This window comes from Eurosta solidaginis, chromosome 5, assembly GCF_040869045.1.
Source record: "Eurosta solidaginis isolate ZX-2024a chromosome 5, ASM4086904v1, whole genome shotgun sequence".
NCBI classification, from domain to species: Eukaryota; Metazoa; Arthropoda; class Insecta; order Diptera; family Tephritidae; genus Eurosta; species Eurosta solidaginis.
The window spans coordinates 240452269-240475922 of record NC_090323.1 but is presented as its reverse complement, the minus strand read 5'-3'; the positions used below and the strand labels follow the sequence as shown (position 1 = coordinate 240475922).

Here is a 23654-nt window from a genome sequence, read left to right as displayed (position 1 = left end):
ATTTATTAAAATTTATAACTAATAAATATGCAAATTAATGTACACGGTTTTTTATAATCTGAATGTAAACCTTTAAAATCCATAAAAATAATTGCATGCACAGGCGAAATCGCAAAATTAACTTCATTACATAAAAAAACTTAATTCCATAAAACTGTATGTTAATTAAACAAAACTAAATAACTTTCTGCCTAACTAGCGATAGCTTCACTGTATAACTAATGAATTATTCTGTATGTTACTTGTCTTCACAATTAATGTATGTACTTGTTTAATACTATAAAAATAATAAAATATAAATATTTACGTTAGGAAGCTAATAAATGTATTCCTGTCCTACGATATGTTGTGAACTAATTATGCATTAATTTTAAATTATCAAAATTCGATATGCTTAAAATATTTTGTATGATTGCTTTTAGTTGCTATATGTGACCCGGTCTATGAAAAGGTGGCTTATGGCTCAAAAAAGAAATTGCGAGAAACAGCTGTTAAATATAAACAATGCATTTCTTCAGTTTCTTAGTAGTTTTTCTTTTGCATTATGATCAGTCATGCCCAATTGGCAAAGCACCAACCAGTTTCTGACCAATATTTTGGCTCCATTGCCATCGAAAAAAAAGGCTATCACAAAAAACTGAGGATGCTTCACCAGCCACCAAAGTGGCATCGAAGGAACCAAAAGCTTCATCTTCTTTTAATTGTGCTCTTCTTTCTCTACATTTTTAGTACACTTCTAAGCAAGTTAGGACTTTATAGTTTTCACCACGTGAAAGAGCGTCTCGAAAACCATCGAAACCAGAAAAAAAGTGGAAACATTTTTTTTTATCATAAGCCACCTTTTCATAGACCGGGTCACATATAATTATACATGTATGTATTGTTTGTGTAGAGCGCTCTTTACTCCTATAAATTTATCATAAGGACATTCATGCTCATATCATTGCCTATGTGTACGCGCCTGTCTTTATATTACTATTATTTTAAAATTTTCTAAAATCTTAATTAAATAAAAAAGCTTCACAATTTTCACATTAAAACAAACAAAAAATATCAATGTCAAATATCTTCATTTATTATTATCTTTTTCTAAAATTTAATGTCATATTAAAAAAAAAAATTACAAATTTCATATCTAAACTAAATAAAATCAATAACCGCTATTCGTTTTTTTAAAATCAAACGAGTTAAATTTTATAGAATTTCAAAAAATATTCAAATTGTTATAATTTTATCTATTTCATATATTTAATTACTTAGTTCATAGTGTAGACCTTTACTCGTACTCATATCGTTTACATGTAATTTTAACCCATGATTCAATTACTAGAGGTTTGTTCTCCAATTATGGCAGAGCTTTGACACTCCCGAATTTAAAAATTTGGACGGGTTGCTTTTACGAAGTAAGGAAAACAGGGTATAATTATATCCCCTTCAGCGAAAATTGTAGTAGAAAAGAACCTTAAATAGTATATTAGTAGTGATAATAAATTTGTAAATGCCAACAGGTTTTGGTAGAAATAGTTAATTTTCTATTAAATATTTCGCGAATTGACAAAGAGTTATACTAGGTACAAACACACACCACATTGGCAATTTATTCCATTTAGGCAATTTATTACGCAATTTATCATATAATAAATTGTAATAACAAATTGCCAATGTAAAAAAAATTGCGTAATAAATTGTTTCAAACCATGCAAATACAACCTTGTAAAGTGTGTTTATTGAGTAGATTTAAACGTCAGTTGTGCATGGCTCAACTATATGGTTGGCTCATCTCATCAGCTGATACTATTTTTTTCATTTCACTGGAGTGGGGATTGTCAAAAGAGGATGGCAAACTCAAAATGAAACCAAAACATTGAACACATTTTCTTACAACGCACAAAAATTTCAAAGTTTTGTGTTTTCATTCCATTTCATTCGCCTAATTCCAACACGCACATTTTGACATTCTGAACAAAGGTATGTTGTTGCTATAGAGATGAGCCAACCAGCTATCAAATTACTATTGTGTAAGCTAAATTGAGTTGTATGAACACCACTCAATTTAAATTAAGGTTGCCGTAATTTATTTTTCTATTTGAACATAGTATTATGTTGGTTTGGTCATTCTTTCAGAATTTGTTTGAAAAATGTCGTACGTCAGAATTTTATTCAAAAATACACTATCTTAAATTTTCTTTCAAAAAATCCCTATCTGAGAATAAATTTAATGCATTTTGACATAAGAGGGAATTTATGAAAAGCATTCTGAGGTAAGGCGTTCTGATAACGGTTGTTTTTGTGACAAATCCTGGAATGGCAAATTATTGAAAAACATTTGAAATGGCAGTCAACAGGGGTGATACTCTTCTCAGCAGCCGTATTGAACTGACAAAAAATAAAAGAAAATGGCGTATTGTCTTAGAACTTTATATTCCGGCCTTGACTTTGACAGAAGGGTTAAGCTTTTGTGAGGTCCTGCTACACAAGGAGTGTTCACCTTTCTATTATTAAATTTCGGAAAGCTCTTTTCTGTTAAGTATTCTTGGAAATGTTCCGGATAAACCGTTAGTTTAGAATATTCGGAACACGTTCGTTTGATACTACCGCACGAGGTCCGAATATTGAAGATAAGTATATACATAATATTTCAAATATTTACCGATTACACAAATTCTTACGGAATGAATAAGTTGACATGCTCAATGAGTACATTTCGTTATGGTATCTCCATTATTTACTAATGACATTTTTACGTGAATCGATTAACTAGTCGTGTTTTTGACGTTGAACGATGAATTTCGAATCGGTTTAGGTTTCGTATGTTCATAAGTTTACTAAAGTGTACGATTCCTCCGGACGTACTTTTCATAAATTTACCTATGTTGGGTCAGCTAATGACATAGTTATAACTTCATCATAAAATTAAAAAAATTTTTCTAAGGAAGTAGCAGTTCAGTACTTATCGGGTATTTGTAAACTGATTGCTTCCTATTTCTACTACTAATATTTTTCCAAAAATCGCAAAGACACAACACAGTTAACGGATGTCAACTCGATTTAGGAGCAAAATGGCTGCAATCCGAGCAAACCTATTGTGACTGAATCATGATTTTTACCTGTTCGAACATTCCCATCTATCAATTCGCTTTCATCAATTAAAGGAATTTCTTTTCTCTGAACATATCGAGAGCTTACCTTCAATGATATAAAAAATAGTACTGCACGTTGTTTTATATAACTAACCAATTACACGCAATCATATCCGTGCAAGCTCAAAAAACGGGTACCGGTGCGAAAAAAAATATCGAAACTGGCGCGATATGAAAAAAAAAACTACCACTGAATGTTTCCGAAATAATCTCATAAACAAAGTCCCGAAACTATTTGCAGATAGTCTCGAAGCAGTCAAAGAATATTTCCGCAATTATCCAGAATAGTGCCTATGCGATTCGAAATTTTCGAAAAGAATCACGAAGTATTCGGGCAAACAATTTCAAAATGACCCGATGACAGTTTCTTAAAGTATCGTGAAATGATTCCGAAATGATCCCGAAAACAATTTCTAAAGGATCACGAAATGATTCCATGAAATCGAAACAGTCAAAGAGAGAACTCTCTTAACAAACGAAATTCACGCTCTCTGCTCTCTAAAAGATTTATAATCCTTATAGAGATACCAGCGGAGAAAAGAATAGATTTCCTCTTCTACGAAATGTATATGCATCTGAAAACCGGTATTACTGCACATAGCCCAGCAAAGGAATTTACCTACTATGTAATACTAATGAATAACGATAGATCGCCCCAGAAAGTATGCCTTTCCACACATGAATTTGCCAACTTATAAAGACCTTCACTAAATAAGAAAATACAGAGGTATAAAAACTTGATCTAATTTGATGCCCTTAACAGGCGTCAGTTTTCTTTAAGAAGGAAAAACGGATGTACTTTTCGCACAGTCAAGATCGCATAGGCTATTAATGTTGGGGATGGTGGTGGTGATTCTAGTTACTTGCCAACTACTATTTCACTAAGAGGAAGGAATATGATATGAAGGACTCTCTTTTAAAGCTTACGAATTCTCAAGTTTGTTCTAGAAAACAAAATTTGAAGCGAGTCTCGGCTTCACACGAGTTTCTCGAATCTCGAAATACTCCTAAAGCTCGCGAGATTCTCGGCATTCAATTTGATAGCTGCACTGGCAGTTTTATATAGAGCTTACGACCGAGCTCTCGATTTATCGGGTCTTGAAATTTTCTTTTGTGTTCGAGAAGAAATCGTAAGCTCTACTCTCTTTCAATTCCGGCATATAAGAATGTAGCTCAAAACAGGTCCAGATTATTTTTAGGCCAGTTTGGATAAAAAAGGTGAAATAAACTTGAAAGGTTCCGAAGGTACTTCCTATAGAACCTGGGTTAAACGCAAATAGCATATTTCTTATGTATTGCTTCAGAAATCAATTAAAAGCTGCCTATCTTGTGGCATAAATGAGGACCAACTTTTTCAGAATTGTTTCTTATAAAAGCTCTATATAAAACCATGTTGGATGATACAACACATTTTTGCACCGATAACCTCGTAAAGTAAGAGTCGACTCTCCTGTCGATTTTATATCCATTTCACCAGTCATTTTACAAGAAAGAAACTTAAGACGGTGATATTATTACATGACTATGCAACCTACATACATTTTATTCACTCTGAGATTGTTTTCAGAAAGTAAGCTCTCGATATGTGCGCCTCTCAATTAGTTTGTTGTTTCGCTATTTACCATGAAGCTAGAGATAGTACTTATGATTTGTTTTTCTTAAAAAGAGTGCTTTACGAATTAGTTATTATAAGACGTTTGTTTTGCCGGTTTGTTTGTAAGATAAGAGTTCATTGAAGGTATTTATTACTATACGACTAGTATATTTAGGACTACTTATACGTTCGCAGAAAATAATTCACCAAAAATATGAAAAGAAAAGAATTGTATTAGCCGTAAAGAGTTTTTGGATTTTTTCAATATATTATATTTAATTTTTTAAATGCGTTCCATAATAGTTAATGAAATTATTTTTTATAGTATCAGCCCTTCTAAATGCAAACTTCATCAAACAAAATTGCAGATCAATAACCGCTCGCAGCAATTTTCAAATATTTGGGTTTTCAAATCGCGATATTGGTGTAACCAACGAAATAACCGATTTCAATTATTAAACGAAGCTGTTCTGCAAAACATCTTACAAAAAAGATAGGATTCCAATTAAGTTGGTTAATCAAAAGCAATTACAACACAACATAATTTACTCTCTCCTTCACGTTCAGCTTCCACGACAACTTATTGTCTAGAATGATTCTTAGATATTTTGTGCAAGTTTTCTCCAGCAGGGTAACCCCTTCTAGCTTAGGCCTTGTCTAATTTGTGATCTTGTACTTTTAGTAAACAAGACCACATCCGTCTTCTTCGCGTTGGCGGTCAAGTCTATAATATATGCCCAGGCATGTATATGCCGAATCGCTCGATCCATTAAAGAGCTAATTGTTGGAAGGCACTTTCCATTTATGACAACGGCAATGTTATCTGCGTACGCTGTAAGTTTGACCAGTTCTTCTTCGTACCGCTTTGCCAAAAAAAGCTAACTACTTACAATACAAAAGAGCGTATTATATATGAAATCATGACGGAATATACTTTCCTATCTTCACTCTCCATACACAATGTAGTCACTTTTTCATACTCATTATCTTCGCAAAGTTAGTCCCCATGACAGCGAAAAATGTTGTAACCGCACACAGCAATATTTACGCTGCATTGCCGAATATGCAATAAGCTTTTTTTTTAGTCAACCTCGTTCAATTTTGATGAAAACTTACTTTCTCAAGAGATGGTTTAAAACAAATCGGCCGTAAAATCTAATTTTTGTTGGTTACGCTAAAATCGCAGTTACGGTAATATCATGGCGAAACGCGAAACCATACAAGGGGGCAGCCACACACATAAATAAAACTTCCATGTACTTTGTTTTTGTAAATTGATGGACTAATGTCAAAATCGCACTGCGCCGGAAGTTGATGTATCAAATCATATTAAAAAAGTACAAATCAGCTGTCACCGTGCTGCCACCTTGTATAGTTCCGCCATAGGTAATACAGTCGATGTCCAATTGTGGGTTTCTCGGGACTAATATCGGATGACATTTGGTAAAATTATAGGAAGAGAGAGTTATGTAGCTATTAAATTTTCCATTAAACTAACAAAATAAACGTAAATTAGTTTTTTATATCAATATAGTTTAATGTGTAGCTAAAAAAATTTTAAAATATGAGTTAAATCTAACTAATCTTATTATAATATCCTGTACTTAAGTAGATGATACTAATTTTTAATTTGTTTGGTTACCTAATCGATGTTTTAAAGAATATAAATGTATAGATATTTATATTTATATTTACAGAGACTAATCAGTATTTAAAATTTTTGTTATTTCCACTAACTAAAAGTAAAGTCGTTACTAACATCCCTTATTACAGCGTTAAATATTCAGATAAATAAACTAAGCATATTAAAGTAAATATTTATTAAGTGTGTTTATTAGAAATACGCACACAGAAAAAGGAGTGCTAAGTAAAAATGTATTTTAGTGTTTCAAAAATTGATTCATGGTTCAAAAATTATAAAAAAAAATGTTGATGAGCTGATACATATTTGATTTTAAGCATAGCGTCTCTTCGAAATCGGCTTATAAAAATATGTTTTTCATTTCTCTTCAATTACCATATTTTATTCATAACATGGCGGGGGTAGTACTCCGCCACATATCCAATGAAGTATTACAGATATGAAAACTATTAGAGCAAGAGCCCGTGACTGCCAGACCTTCTTCATTTTATAAAAGTTGAAATTTCGTCAGTGCATACTTCCAACTGAAGCAGGATCGTTGATCTATTATAAAATTTGAGTCATAGTGGCTTTAACAGATATCGTGCAAAAATTTTGCAAAAAAATAGACCTTTCTTTCGTCATTTTATAAGGCTGATTTTCATATATGGTCTTCGTCACGATATAAGAAGCCACTATCCCCATTGCCAGACACTTTCCATAGTGGCTTTAATTAGCCAGACACTTTTAATCCTTCTAAACTTCAAAGAACATCGAAGCAATTTTATACTGAAACTCGAATACAAAGTCTTTAAAAAGAACTTTTGAAATTTTGTTTGCCGTGACGGGCTCTTAGACTATATACTTTGCAGTTGGAAGGTGTCACTTCTTATTTTCCAAAAATTTCGTGCCCAACCGTTTTTGATAGTGTCCCGTTAGTATGCCCACCATGTGCCTTAAAATTTCCCCTCAAACGATAGTACCAACCTCATTATTTCATACTTGGACATGATCTTAGAGAGTTTGTAGCATAAAGCTTTTATCCATGCTTTTCCTGCTTGATTGATCATATGCCACAAGTGCCTCTTTTTAATAAATTCCTAAACAGATTGACAAGTCTACGGTTAACAGCAACCTCCTTTGTCAACTCATAGACCTTTTAATTATGTTCTATACTCTAATTACCGGGAACCAACTGTCGTTTTACACCCCGGCCTTAGCAAATTTTCTGTAATGCTTGCTTACACTTCAGAACACTTTTGGATGGAGTAGGTGCTGAGCCAGTGTGGGGTGAGTAGTTTCAGTGTTGTTCTATATAACTCTGTAGTATTTAGCGTGAGTATTTCCACTTATATATAAAACACAATGCCATTTCTTATCAGACATTTCTACATTTAGCAAAGCAAGCAGTATCAATTTTCACTTGTACATACTTCAAGTAGGAAATATCTCATGCGTTAATTCTTTTCTCAAACATTCTCCTTGTATGTGCTTAAAATTAAGTACGACAAAAAAGTTGCGTCTATGTAAATTATAGATGGCGCTATCGTTTTCATCAAATATAAGAAAAATATAAGAATATTTGAAAAATCAGATTCACGCTTTCAACTTTACTTTTGAAACACTATAAAACTTTTGTGTATAAATAATATTTTTGAATACGCTTGCTTTAAGGTTAATGTATTTTGCAGGCACATTCAAGTTAAGTTTACTAATTACCTTCCAAGAAAAATAAAATGTCAGATAAAAAATGCTCAAGAATGTTGTCCGTCAAATTTTCTTAGAACCAAACTTGGTACATTAATTAACTACTTATGAGAAAAACTTAAGTTTGAAAACGTCAATTATTAAGAAATATGTAAGCCATTTAAAATCTGCTCGTTTTCAATTTTAACAAAATCTAAATACATAGAACTTCGATTACACCTTCAGAACTTTCAATAGAGAGTAACGGCCCCTGTAGCCTTCTGAATACGCCCTAGTATTGTAATAAACATAATAGTATTTCAAAACTATGCACACGCCTACGGTTACTAAGAAATGTTTCTGAATTTCAGTGCTTTTCGGCAGTTGAGCGTTAAACCAGATACAATTTAAGATAGAGATATTGCAGGAACGAAAAATAGTGTGAAGCAACCTTCACAAAACTCTAGTAGGTCACATTCACCACTCACAGAATTTGAATTCATTAATCACCACTGTCTGTATTTATTATTTAACAATTATTTTAACTGCAATCAGTGTATGTTATGTGCTTAAATTAAAGTTGTTAAAGTTTGTGGTGTGGTTAAAGTGACCTACTAGAATTATGTGAAGCTCCGCTGCTTTCTACTGAAGTTCGCGTCTGCAATATATCTATCTTAAAATTGTCTCTGGTTAAACTCGACTACACGTGTTAAGGCAAAATTCCCCGCTGCTCGTTTTGTAATTTGTTTCTAGATTTTGACATTATGATGATATTCCTTTCATACGCGTTATAATAAATATATACTAAATGTCTTTAAGACAGACGTCGGCAAATAGTGGAACAATTGTGCACACTCAATTCACACGTAATCTTATTCTCTTTAGTTTGGTACTGGCTGAGCATTTGGCGCAGTAACATCGATTTTGTACGTCGATCGCAATGTTGACGAATGTTGTCCATATGTACATATATTAGAAGTACATATTTTGTAAACAAACATATGTATAAAGCAAATGTATATTAGGATAAACCATTATTTTACTGAGTAGAATTGGCAAAATTGAAAAAAATAATAACAAACGATTTTGTCTTGTTTCTTTCTAATAAGCGAATGTACAACGCAAAACGATGCATCAAATGATGTGCGCGATTATCGCGCTCTCGCTAACACATTTTCATTTTACCGACGTCTGTTATAAAGCAAGAGCCTCTCTCGCTAGCCAAATACATACATATAAATAATATTTATATAATCGTGAACAACAGAAGTACTACTAACAACGCATGGCTATAAATCCAATATACCACTCATCAAGTTCTGCTGAGCATGCCGAAAAATATTCCACACAATTTTGATGTAAAAAAAGTGTATATGCATCATAATGTGATTGAAAGGAATAGCAACAAAATGTCAGAAGTGTGCAGAAAACGAATAACAAAAAATAGTATCCAACGTGAGAGACAAATTACAAAGCAAGACGGGGGAAATTCAAAAGGTTGCGTGGTTAGGTTAGAGGCATCTGCCTTAAAAGCAGTATGAGTTCAGGTGTACTCGAGTTCAAAGCTCTGCTCCCGAAAAGCTAGCTGACATTGTTTACTATATAGTTTGGCAGCTTAAATTGAGGTTATGTTGCGAATAGAGTGGAAGGCACTCGAATTCAGTGAAAGAGACACTCGAATGGAGTGGAATGAAGAACAGTAGGAAGAGCAGAGTTGCATTGGATTAATATAACTTCAATTATTGCATCAATATTAAAGATAAATTTTGAATAAATAATTAAATACTTGAAAATAAGCAAACATTTTCTTTCAATTACTGCAATTAAGGTGTCTTAGATGGTATATATTCCAAAATTATAATATTTTATGTCTGTTTAAAAATTTAACTTCAATTTCCCTAAGATTTCCGTAATATGGCCATTAGTGATGTTTGTCTGTGTGTGCAAATTTTGATACATCCCCACTCAGCATTTAAGTGATTCAATTTTGAATTTCCCTACATATCAGTACAATTTGATTACCTTTCTGACTAAATAATGAGTTATCATACAAGTGAACAAAAGAAATAATCAAATATGAGTACTTTTGATGATCAAAACCTGAAAATCATTTTCGATCACTTTTTGGAATCATTTCTGAAGTCCCTTGATGATTAGATTTTAATATTTCATAAAAATCAACAAAAAGAATAATCAAATATGAATACTTTTGATGATCAAAAACTGAATATTGTTTTTCAATCACATTTTGGAATCATATTTGAATCGAATGTGTTTACTTTAGGTGATCAAAAATTTTTAATCATTTTTCAATCAGCTTTCTGAATCTTTTCCGACTATCTTTGTTGACTGAACAATAAATTTTATACTTGTTAAAAGTTTACTTTTCATTTTCATATTTTTCACGTAGTTTTCAATCATGAAGTTAGAAAAAATATATAAATTTTTTTTTTTTATTTATACAAAAGATATTGTAAATGCTGCTCGTAACCGAAAATGTCCCCCAATCATTTCTCCACCTTCGGCTTCCAAGAAAATACATAATGGTTGGACAATACAAAGTTTGTGAGCTTTTTGAACCCCAGGTAAGTGAAACTCTCTTGACATACCTGAATACAGCTTCAACATCCCGTACCTTATCGTTTTGTAAGATATTGACGATCATAACTGATGCTGGATGTTGTAGTCGCAGGTGTATATCAGTCAAGTTTATTTGCGAATTACCTTTGGTTCAAATAGCTCAATCCGCATGCCTTCTTCCCCTTGATGAAATATGATTATCATGTAGTATCTTATTTTGTATGAGATATGAAGAATAAATCATGATAATCATATTCAAAAATGATTCAAAAATCTCAACCAAAACAATTGAAATATGTTCACGAATATGATCAGAAAATGACCGTGAAAAGCAGTCAAATATTACTCTAAAACAATTAAAGTTCAAATTTACAATGATGTCAAATATGAATAAAAAGTGTTTCGAAACATGCATCAAAAATGATTATTCAAGAATAATCACATTTATGGTACATTTTTCTCCCGACAATACATTTATTTTCGAATAGAAAATACCTTTAAATTTGAACGTTTTTAATCATCTTGGGATATGATGTTTGAATATTTTATGAACAAAAATTTGAAAAAATGCTGGCTGGGTCAGCTGTTAGTTGCGCTACTTGATAAAGTTTACAATGCTAGCTGACGGAGAAGTGAAATTCAGATACATGTCCTAGTAATCATCGTTGTCTTTGGAACTGCAAACTTTTCTCTACTATAAATTAAAAAAATAAAAATTACATAAGGCAGGGAGCCTGTCTGGATAATCAAACAATATTTCAAAACTCAATTAAAAAATTGCCAGTATGGGTACAAGTTTTCGTTTATCATATACTTTTTATCTGACAGATCTTAAGACCACTTAGTGATTCAACCAGATTAAGCAGCATACATTTTTTATTTCTACATATAGTACATTGAAGATATTTATGAAAAATTTATTGAATAAAAATAACAGCTTTTAAATAGTTTTTCGTTTTTAAAATGTTTTTTAATTAATTGTTGTAATAAATCAATTGTCATAAAGCAAACAGAAGTAAAATTATGGAAAAGATATGCTCAGCCTATTATGAAAAAGTAACGTATTGCAGTAAGTCCAATGGGACCTAAAAAGTTCTATCGAACACGCCGAAAAATATACTGCACAATTTGGGTTTAAAAACAAACATTATAAAAGCACCAAAGTGTGTATAACGGAAATGGCAACAAAACAGTAAAATTTAGATGCAAATTGGCCACGAACTCTATATTTTGCGGGTGTATTCGAAAATCTTAGTAGATATAGAGTTATTCTTTTCTGACTACGCCTACAACTTAAGGTATATCTCACAAAAATTGTAATTTCATTATCACACAGTGTATGTATTATGTAAGTATATGAATTTGTGTCTAAAAATATTACTAGTCGTACCACTGTTGTGCTACTTTCACAATGAATGTATGTATATATGTATGTATGTATGTAAAAAATAAAAACAAATAATAATCCTTAATGTCGTCTCATCAACACTCAATTAATGTTGTAAGTTGTTGCACTGGCTTTAAGCTAGAGATCATCAATTTATATAAAACAAGAAAAAACAACAACTAGATTTATTTTATTTTTCAAATCCTTTCTTTTCTTTTCCGCTCAACTAAAACAAACTAATGATGTGTAAATGCAAACAACAACAACTGCGAAAATTAAAATTTGCTGAATATGCGAATTAAATACACTTACACTTACATATTGATTATTGCAAAACGGTGAAACAAATGTGCATATTTTTTTAATTTAATTTGACAAATGCAATCGTGATTTTTCGGAATGACGCTCATGGGTGAATGCGTTTTATAAACAACAACAATGCAATTTATAACAAAAAACGAAAAAAATTATATTTTAAAATACAATTATACAACCAAAAATTACATCCAATCATCAATACCATTGCTATAAAATCTGCAAATAACCAACCAACAACAATCAATGCAAATTCATCGCTGCATTATATCACAACTACAAATCATTTGCTACGCACCGTCATTCAACTTCATGCGCGCTTGTTTAATTGCACTCAATGCAAATTTAAAAAAAAAATATAAAAACAACAAAAAATATTTAAAAATCTGTATACACGTGGCAAACCAATTTCCATACATTGAACGAAACATATAAATTGCACACCCATACACACGCACTGTCATTTACTTATGCCACCACCACATCATCACGTTTCATCATCATCATGATTTTGCATAATGAAAAACCTAAAATACAAATACGTATGCAAATTAGAAAAGCGTGAAAGTAGATCAATTAAAAATTGGCATCGCTTAACACACGCGCTACAACGGTCCTTCACAGGGCACAATCTCTCGCAGACCGATGGCAATAGCACTGAAGATGAGGAGTCCATCAGTGGTGGTGGTCGAAATCCCGCAACCACTGGCGCCGGATGTTACCGCAATTACGATCATATGGCCAATATGAGGAATTCAAACATGACGCATCATGTAAGTTTGACATTCGTTACTACTACATAAACATATATGTTTGTATGTATATATTGTAACGAACTTAGTGAAACTCCGCTTATTTTACACCTCCTACTAACGTTCGCATCGCTAAACTGTTAAATAAATAACTCCAATATTCAATAATGCAAAATGGCTTTTATTAAAGTACTTCACAATAACACTGATACTTCACAACCAATAGCTTGCTTAAATCAAACTGGTTGCCTATGCCTCAGCTGGTGTTGCTTTTATACTCTTCGGTTTCCTCTTCGGCATACTTCTAGGCGTTTCTAGAATTACCTACTTGTTTACCAGCTATAATCTCACCAGCTATAACTACAGATGCACGATTATAGCTTCTCGCATGGCCACATGCGCGTGTATATGTGAGTGATACTTCCCCCGATGATTGCCTACTTTTGGGAGTATCTCAGATATATGCATGTGTTTGTGCGTTTCTCTCCGCTGCTTGTATGGAATATGTGTAGACATAATGTTTGATTTGTTTATGTGCATACAAGTCACTGCTCAGTAACGGCTTAGGGATGATAGTATGCCTTAGTGTTGCTAATATTCGTCACAATATGTATGTAGGTATACATGGTGCACAGCGTCATCTAGTAAGTAAATATAGTGTGCGTGTAATTGAACTAATATTTTCTACATATATCTTTTACTTGGCCTTACTAACAATCGCTTTTTCGAATATCGAATTTTAATTGAACTACATTATTTTAACATTCTGTCATACAACAACAACAATGACCACAACAACAATATGTGATACTAATAATGCTTTTATTTTTATTTTCACAACAAAACAACAAAATTACAGTTTCGTCCATCTGTACCTGATCAGGAATCAGTTCCTCCATATAGTTATGTTGATACTCCGAATGCCCACCTAACGTCCATGACGGCCATGGAGAGCTATAAACGTGAACAGCAACAGCGTCAACTACATCAGCAATTATTACATGAGCAGCGTGAAAAACTGGAACAGTTGGCGCAACAACAGCAAACGGATACACTACTAACAACATCAACAAACACTGCTCCACCTGTGATAAGCACCATAGCATTAACTACGACAACAACCACATCTACAGCGTTCAATGCCAACACAATTGCTGCTGCAAATGGCAGCGCTGGTGGTACAACATGCATTGGTGCAGTTAGTGTTAGTAATGTTGGTGGCGGTCCAAGCTCCACCTCTGCGGCAGCGGTAGCGTCAGCGCCAGGCGCAGACGGTACTGCTGCCAATTCTTCGCAAGCAGGCGATAGTGCATCATTGGTGCCATCCGGCCCGCGGCCAATACAAATGATGATAGCACCTGGGGTAAGTGAAATTTATAATAATCTTGTTTACCTCTCACACATTTAGTATATATACAAAAACTTACACCCATACGTTCACATGCAAAGAAGCACACACATACATTTCAATTAGGTATTTGGAAAAGGTTCTTAACTCGAAAATTGCACAAAACCGGTTGACGAAATTGAAATGTAAAGTAATTGTGCGCAAAGAATCAAGTTTCTTGGCTTCTTATACTGAGCTAAATTCTTCAAAGAAGTTGCTGTGTTTCAAGGCATTGTTTGAGCCAAATGTAAAGCATTATTGCTACTGAGCTTTTTCGATCCCATTGTCAATCTGGTTTTTTACGTGATGGAGGGGGACATAGAATGCTCGCCGTGGTCTTATCAAATCATCTATTGTATATCCGATCGATAACACTCCCTAAGGCAATCATGGTTACTGGTTTGAGAGAATTTCTTAAAAACCTTGGCAAGCTCAGACCTTTTCGATAAAAAAAGTCTGTGGTGCATATTAGCAATATAGACACATCACTGAGCCGCTATCACAGCTACGCACACATGTACGCAGTAGCAAAGAGCACGGACAATATTACTTACATATATATACAGCAACAAAGAGCGTATATAGCATTATATTAATTTCACGCATATCCAAAGACGGCAAGACCGTTTATGAGATGCAGAGAAATGAGAGAAGTAAATAAGAAACTAATTAAGAAGGCTGTTCGGCGAAAAGACCAGGTCATGGGAGAAATAGGCGCATTAGGCAACTGAGTTCTATAAAAGCGGTGCAGTCCAAGTGAGGGTTTTTTAGTTTTGGTTTTAACTTGTTTTAAGTGAATTCCGTGAATACATTAAATTATGAAGTTATACTGTTTTCACACAGATACTTAATGATCTCATTTCACCTTCTAATGAAATCGTAAATTTTTTGCTTTCACACAGAAGTAACTGCTCGATTAGTATGAAGGATAAATGTCAAGCGAATAAAATGACAATGACAGACAATCATGGCGGAACGATACAAGGTGGCAGCATGGTGACATACCTACAAACATAAAAAAATTCCATGTACTTGTAAGTTCGATGGACAAATGTCAAAATCGTACTGCGCCGGTAGTTGACGTATCAAATCAAATAAAAAAGATATAATCAGCTGTTCGATGCGACCACCTTGTATCGTTCTGCCATGTAGACAATGACATTTACTTTGACAAATGACATTTTTAAGCCAAAAACTAAGAAGCGGAAACGGAAGCGGAACGCTGCCAACAGAGTTGCATTGTGCTTTTGACTTCATTAGGTATTCGATTAGCTACTAATGAAATAATTATAGATTCGAATTTTGTAGGGAAGATTGAGCTCAATAAGCGTTTTAATGTAGAAAACTGCCTTTATTATTCAATAAGCCGTCTGGGTGAAAACAGTATTACACTACTGTAATAGTAGTGCTGTAAATTTATATTTGTGTTTCTTTATTCGAGAGTTCCGTGACTCGAACGCTAACGGGAGGCAAGAAATAATCGATAACTACTGAAATTCGTCACAATACGATAATCATGCCATGAGTCTTCTTCGAATCTGCACCCTAACTTCGTTTTACATTAGTTCAATTTCTTAGCGTTTTGTATCGATTTTTTTAAGTTATAATAAATAAGCGATTACACTCTAGAGGTGGTATTTTTTTCTATAGAAAAAAATTCGCATCTCTGAAATTGTTCATAATTACCGATTATCGAAAAAAAAATTTATATGGCAAATCTAGTTGTTTCATTAACGATCAGGAGTTAAGCACGAAAATGAAGATAATTCCGTTATGGGTAAACTAGGTCTAAAAAACCGTCCATGATATTTGTAATTGGAGCTATGTTAACCAATCCAAAAATGTTTCAGAAAAAATTCGAAAACTGGCGACAATTTTACGAAGTGACGAACTATTTACTTAAAGTTATGCAGTTTTGGACCGCAATAAATTTTTGTCCCACAAAGTGCAAGTACGAGGAACATTCTAGGTAGAAAGCTCGACATTTTCGTAAAAATTTCCCGAATTTTCAACTTGTTTTAATATTTTTAAGATTGGTTTGCACTTTCAGTTTAAGTTATGAAATTTATAAAAGTCGTTTCTTCAATTATCGATAGTTAAAACAAGAATTTAGTTGGCGAAGTTCGACAAAAATTGTTAGTGCTATTTACGTATTCACTGCTGTACATATTTCCATGAAAGTAGGCATAAGTGCTAACCGACAGTATACCTTCACGGATGAAAAATCCGGGAAAACGAAGAATATATATAATACTACCCGGACCAGTGCGCATCTTGCGCACCAAATACAAAAGTCTCATATCAAATATCAACAGAAATCTGCTGTTCTATCAATAAAAACTTACATGCGCTTGCGCTGCCATCTGGCGAGTATTAGCAACTGCCGGTAATGCAGTGTTAGTTCTAATGAAATATTCACAATAGTGCCATAGTACAATTAGATTTCTTTGTGTGCTCACAATCATTTATTTTTATTAAATTATTTTAATAAAATATAGCTAAACAAAAGCACTACGACAAATAATGCCCAAAGCTCGATTATTAGCACAAATCTCCATCTTTACAACCAAAACTTTATTAATAGATTTGGATTCCAAATAAAAACGAAAATAAGAGGGACCTGCACATAAAACCAGCTATTTGAAATAATATATAAGATATTTAATTTAAAAATATGTTCTTCAAGGTGGCATCACCAAAGCCAACAGTTGTGCAAAATTTTGCGGAAGTAAACGATTTATACAATACAAATTATTTATACATATTTTATTTTCGTGAAAGCACTGTAGTATTGGAATCTTAAATTTGAGTCCAATTAGATAAACACATTTGAGTACAAGTTGCAAACTATCTTTTTCTCAACTTGAGAAACAACATTTTTGGCCTTTATTTTTGTTGATGATTCTCAATCATAGCAAGGTCGGTATCGTGTCAAATTTATCGTATTAAATTTTTTACATCGCAATAGTACTGAAAACGTGATTGATTGAGATATTACGTGAAATAGTGGATACAAGTAATTATTAAGCCGACGTGATATGGTGGTAGCGTGCTCCGCTTACTACAACCAAGATCCAGGATCTTCAACAACATCCCGGCCAAATCAACATCAAAAATTTAGAAACAAGTTTTTTTCATTTAGTAAAAAGTTTTTCTAAGCGGGCTTGCCTCCCGGCGGTGATTTTGCAAAAACACTCCTAGTATACTGATATTCGCAATAACAGCATTTTTTTTTTTTGCAGAATTTACATATTGAGAACATAAAAATTTGTACATATGCTTAAGTAAGTAATTATAATTATAACTAGAACTTTAGTGCATATATAAATCGAGTTAAAAGCCTTTTCAAACTTTGACACATAACTCAAATCCTTCCATTGATATTTTATGATCGTTTTAATAGTCGTATACGTTTAGCAGTTGTATTAATTAATCTATTTCACATACCCATTCACTGTTTTATTTATGTTGTTTATATTGTTGAAAGCTATACCGTAATTAGTAAGTCGTTGTTTCTGTATATTTTCTTGTTACAGCGTTTAGATGTGCTTATTTACTACCATTTCTTATTATTTGGTTAGAGAGGCCCTAATTATTGGCCGAGCCGCAATGAAGTTTTTCATGTAGATGCATTCAACGTAATCTTATGCATTCTAGTAGCATCGCCATGACTTCAGACTTGTCATTTGAAATTTATTTCGCTTTGCCCGTCCACATACAAAATTTTGCGAAACACTGTTATAAACATTAGGGGGACTCATGTAACCGTATAAATGCCTTATAAAGTGTGTAAACGTATAAATTTATCTAGTTTACGCACGAGCTGTCAAATTTTGTATGGAAAATCATTTACACAATTTGTATAAATTTACGCGCACATTTCATTGTGTAAACGCGTTAAACTCAAAGGAATGCAACCTTGCAGACATTACAGCAGGCATTTTCATCAAAAATCTCCAACATCAGCAAGTAAAGGCGTTTTAGTTTTGATTTTTCAGTTAGTCTTGGCATTTTTTAATTTGTATAACAATCAAAAAGTGTTGTTCGGCAATAATACAGCTGATAAACAATCAAGTTTATCAAGAGTATTACTAGGTGCGTTCATATAACAGCGTGTGTAAATGGATATAATTTTACACCTTATAAGTTTATATGCTATCATGAGTCCCCCTATTCTCACTATACAAGAAAAACACTTTCTAACATATTTTGTGTCCAATAGAAAATCAGCGACAAGTGGGAAAAATAATTTCACCTGCAAAGTGTGAAAGCACCTTTAGCCAAAGCAAATGTCGAATTCTTCTTCTTATGCTTTGCTTGCAACAATCAGATGGTGGCAGTGTCGCTCAATCTGCCGTTCTCCATAAAAATAAATGCAATCAACTCATAATGCATAAGATTGTGTTAAAGGCATCCATGTGAAAAACTGCTTATGTGACGGGGCTTTTTATATCCTCAACTAAAAAACCTACCGTATACAATGAAAGTTTAGCATACAGTCATTACAATCGTTGCACATCCATCATTATTGGATATTCAACACTTTTCACATGCAACAATTAGTGGTTTTGAAGTGTTTAGGTAACAATATTTAAAAGCGTTTTTGTGGTAATGAAAAACATCGCAGCGGTGTACATCTGTATAGGGACTGTTCCGAAAATAATGTGCATACTTTGAATAAATTATTTCTCGAAGTGTGTGGGTGTCCTCTCACATTATACGCAAAGCAATGTCAAAGAAAGTGGTATATTTAGGTCTAGTAAACGCTAAAATTGCCCAAACTTATAAAAAAATGATTTTCTGGAAGTCCTGTAAGTGAAAGTTTTTTTTCAAAAACAGGAAACCAAATGTTTCGGGATTAAAAAGCGCGAAAGAAGAAGGGACCTACATGAATAGAAATGATTCGTTTAGCCCGAAAATTAACACTGATGATGGCACAACGCCAAAACCGGCTTGTCTCGAAACCAAATTTGACAAGGTATGACGGCCTTTGGTGTTTGCCAAAATCTCGTATAGTTCACCTTTAACTTTTCTTGCAATCTCCCAATGATTCGTCAATAGGCTGAGGTTAAAAATCCGGAGCATATTTGAAGATTTTTATTTGGTATGTTAGCTTCACTTGAAATCTTACTTAAACGCTTGGGCGTGATGGAATATACTTAAGTTCCACCACTTAAAGGTGGTCTTTTGCAGTCAGCTTCCCCTACGTCGCCGACTCGTAGAGGCCTAAAAGCCTTTCAAGATGTTGCCATGGTCCATGCTTCTGCAACATTTAGAAGGAAGGAATTTATAAGTGACTTTTGGAGCATGATGTTCGTTTTCCGAGACAGGACTTGACTTTTCAGTTGCCATCTTGGTTGTATTAGTTGGTAAGAGTGATTGTTCGCTGTATTTCTAAACTGATGCGGTTGTTTGTGTTAATGCTGGTTCCCAAATAAACGAAGTCTTATACTGTTTTCACACAGGAACTTAATGATCTCATTTCACTTTCTAATGAAATCGTAAATTTTTTGCTTTCACACATAAGTAGCTGCTCGATTAGTATGAAGGATGAAATGTCAAGCGAATAAAATGACAATGCTATATGACAGACAATTTGACAAATGACATTTTTGAGCACTGAACACACCGAAAACTAAGAAACTGAACGCTGCCAACAGAGTTGCATTGTGCTTTTGACTTCATTAGGCATTCGATTAGTTACTAATGAAATAATTATAGATTCGAAACTTGTATGGAAGATTGAGCTCAATAAGCGTCTTAATGTAGAAAATTGCCTTTATTATTCAATAAGCCGTGTGTGTGAAAATAGTATTATACTATTTCGAAATTATGGCTGCCAACAGTGAGGTGGTTGCCAAAGTACAAATGCTTAATGGAAACAGGTACTTCGTTTTATCCTCATTCAGTTGACGCTGTTATAGAATATTGTTCTAGAATAATTTAGTTCAGCATCAAATTAAAGGAATCGCGCGATATGGGCCAACCTGTATGAAACCACGATTAGTTCCGAACGACTCGGCTAGCTCTTTTCCTTGCATAGACGTATGACTTTCGCGGGCAAACCAAATTCAGACGTAGCAGTATATAGGCAGCTCCTTGTTGGGGATTTTCCCACCAGGTCACGGCTTTTGTTTCTACAGGAATTTGAATTTTCACTGGGCTTAAAACCTTCTGTTTGTCTACGATTATCTTGGTGAAATTTGCCGGCATTTTCCTGTTGGCTACTAGCTCAAGCTCCTAGCACTAACGTCTTCTTCCTCAGCTTTTTTCTACCTGCAAAGGCGTCTCGCTGCCCTTTTCAATTCGCGGTAGCAATCAACACTCTTTTTGTTGCATTCGTTTTGAGTGTAGCCCTTTTGGCAGCGTTTTTTTTTCTCCTTTCACTTGCAAGCCGTCATTTTTCATGGTGCGAGTTGTTTTTTCTTGTTTGCCGGTAAACAATTTCTTCCTCGGCAGCATTATGAAGATCTTTAAGGGTATGCTCCCTCTGCTCATGCATTCCAGGTGTTAGGATTGAGTGGCGAAATCATTGGCAGCCTGTTGCGATTGCAACCTTTTGGACGTCTGACTTTCCTTGTGTTTTGTTTGTTCCTTTCTTTTAGCCGAGCAGAGGCGGACGCATATTTTGGCTGCAACGAGATAGTTATCCGAGTCAATGTTAGGTCCTCGAATCGTGTGTACATCTAAAACACTGGAGGCATGCCGTCCGGCTAACACTACGTGGTCGATTTGATTGCATGTACGTCGACTGCCTCGGGGCAGCTTGAGCGCCGACCATATGGCCATAGTAGTATACCGTCATCAATCACAAGACGAACAGACTACCTGATTCCCTATCTGCGCTTCGAGGGGGATATTAAGGCCACAATAGAGGTGGCGGGTTGGCGCAAGGGTGCGCAAATGTCGGACGACATTTGCACACAGATGGTTCCAAAGTAGTGGAAGAAGTAGGCTCTGCGGTATACTGTGCTAATCCGGAAATAAGCGGATCCTACAGGCTGCCGGATTACTGTGGCGTTTTCAAGCGGAAATATTAGCCGTAACCAATGCAGTAGAAACCCTGGAAGATAATAGCTTAAGCTGCAACCGTGTTAACTTTTATATTGACAGTCAAGCAGCAATTAAGGCAATAATCTCGCAAAGCACAGCATCTAAATGCGTGTTAGAGTGTAAGCAGTCTCTGGAGAGAATCGGGACAGGGAGAAGCATACATCTATATTAGGTCCCAGGGTATATGGGAATAGATGGGAATGAAAAAGCGAACGAACTAGCTAAAAAGGGCTAGCTATACTTGGCGAGATTAAGCGAAAGCGAGAGGTGCACATGATCGACCAAGCGGGAAAGGCGTGGGTTCAAGCGCAGGGCTGTAAAGTGTTGAAGATTATGTGTAGGTCTTACAACCTTAGACTAACGAAGTTGTTTCTATCATTAAAAAGAGAGGACTGTAGACTCATGGCGGGTATTCTGACTGGACACTGCCTTCTGGCGTCACATGCCTTTAAATTAGGCTTGGTCAGTGATAGCAGATGTAGGAAGTGCGGGTTGGAGGAGGAAACGTTCTGTGATCGTGCCCTGGACTTGCAGGCTAAGACTCCAACTATTAGGAGTGATACAGCTGTCAGATCTAGAAGCAGCAAGTGGTTTAAGTCCTAGGAAGCTTCTAGTATTTGCCAAAAGGACGGAGTTATTTTATAACATAGGTCCTGGTTTTTGATAGGGTTTTTCAGTTTGGCCGTTAAAACAAACTTTTGGTAACACTACGGACTCAATCAGTCTATGTGAGGTCCTCATTGACTGGCCAGTTCAACCTAACCTAACGTCGACCAGGGGACAGCCATGAGGCTTGATTATATTCTTTTACTTCCTGCCTTAAATCAAATATGCTTATTTCTATTAGAAGAGAATTGAAGGAAAACCAAACTCGTCGAATAAGAAGTAAAATAGAGTGTGCACCTTCTTTTCGGAACAGTCTTATGTATAAATACATTCTCGAAAGCTCAATGAAGCTGAAGGTTCTTTGTTGTGAAATTTACTCTTTTATTGTATCTCTTTATACGTCACGTGACTACAAAGTTGGCACGCAAAGTCGTCTTCGTGACAGCTACCATTGTAATTTTGTAATATTTTAATTGCATTTTAATTAAGTTTCTCGTTTTGTTAAATCGTTCAAAATACTTGTTGCAAAAATTTAATCACATGCACACATGTTTAGTTTAAAATGAGAGCATTTAGGAAAACGCTATTAAATTACACATTGTACACAATGTCGGTGAAACCGAAAAGCGCTTATTAAGACTTTCTAAACCATTAGATAGACTGGATCTTAGGTCCCTTTGTTGTTATTTTAAGTTGTTTTGATGTCATAAAACCAATCGAATGTTAGATTGGACATAATCCACAGGCAGCCCAGAATTTTTAATAATCTCAAGAATATTTGTTATACATATGTCCGACAATCTTCACAGATTTTCCAAAACCGGACAGCAATATCACACAGAAAAAGATCATCCCTCTGGTAGTTACGTATTTACAGTTTCTGATATTGTAATCTAGCCATGTTGCTCTTGATATCACAAATATCTTGGTAATCTTCCATTTCGCTGTGCTGCGTTCCCACACAAATTTCGAATTTCCCTCTTGGCTACACCTAAGGATGTATTATCTATATTGATGGTCCTTTGCCGGATATTGATCCTATATGCTCCGATTAATAGCACTATCAAGATACTGGACTTATCATTTCGAGAATAATTTTATGGTAAAAACCTTGAGGCTTTGAGAACCACGCCTCCTAAATATGTGTATGACACATTAATATTTCTAACAGGATTAGCCTCATGTAGTTGAAACTGACAATCACGCTGGAGAAACTAGTAGCTGCGCTGGCATTGGCTTAGAATGCTACACAGCCCCTTCAATCCCTATTTCCTTTTCCCATTCTCTCATATCCCTCTGCATATCTCCAAATGCAAGGTCGTCTGCCACATGCGTTTTACTAGATTCCTCTTTGATCCGCAGCCCAGATAATGGATATTCAGATAAAGAAGCAAACAGTTTCCTTCATGCGCCTTTAAGCTCAGAGCTACGTAGCATGGGGCTGCGATCATGTCATTGTTACTCGGACAGGTAGTATTAATGCTGCCCTCAACCTTTATTTTGCAAGTATAATAACAAATTTTGGAAATAACT

At 34.5% G+C, this 23654-nt stretch overlaps 1 protein-coding gene across 6 annotated transcripts in view; it reads left to right on the top strand.

Moving 5' to 3' along the window:
• Positions 1-23654, top strand: part of Shab (Shaker cognate b) — a 397151-nt gene that overhangs the window by 316686 nt on the left and 56811 nt on the right. For 5 of the 6 annotated variants that reach the window (XM_067789095.1, XM_067789094.1, XM_067789092.1 and 2 more), the window contains 2 exons: positions 12879-13096; positions 13935-14438. In XM_067789095.1, the coding sequence (XP_067645196.1) occupies positions 12879-13096; positions 13935-14438 (722 nt within the window). The remainder of the gene's footprint in view (positions 1-12878; positions 13097-13934; positions 14439-23654) is intronic. The other variant, XM_067789093.1, reaches the window with a different exon arrangement.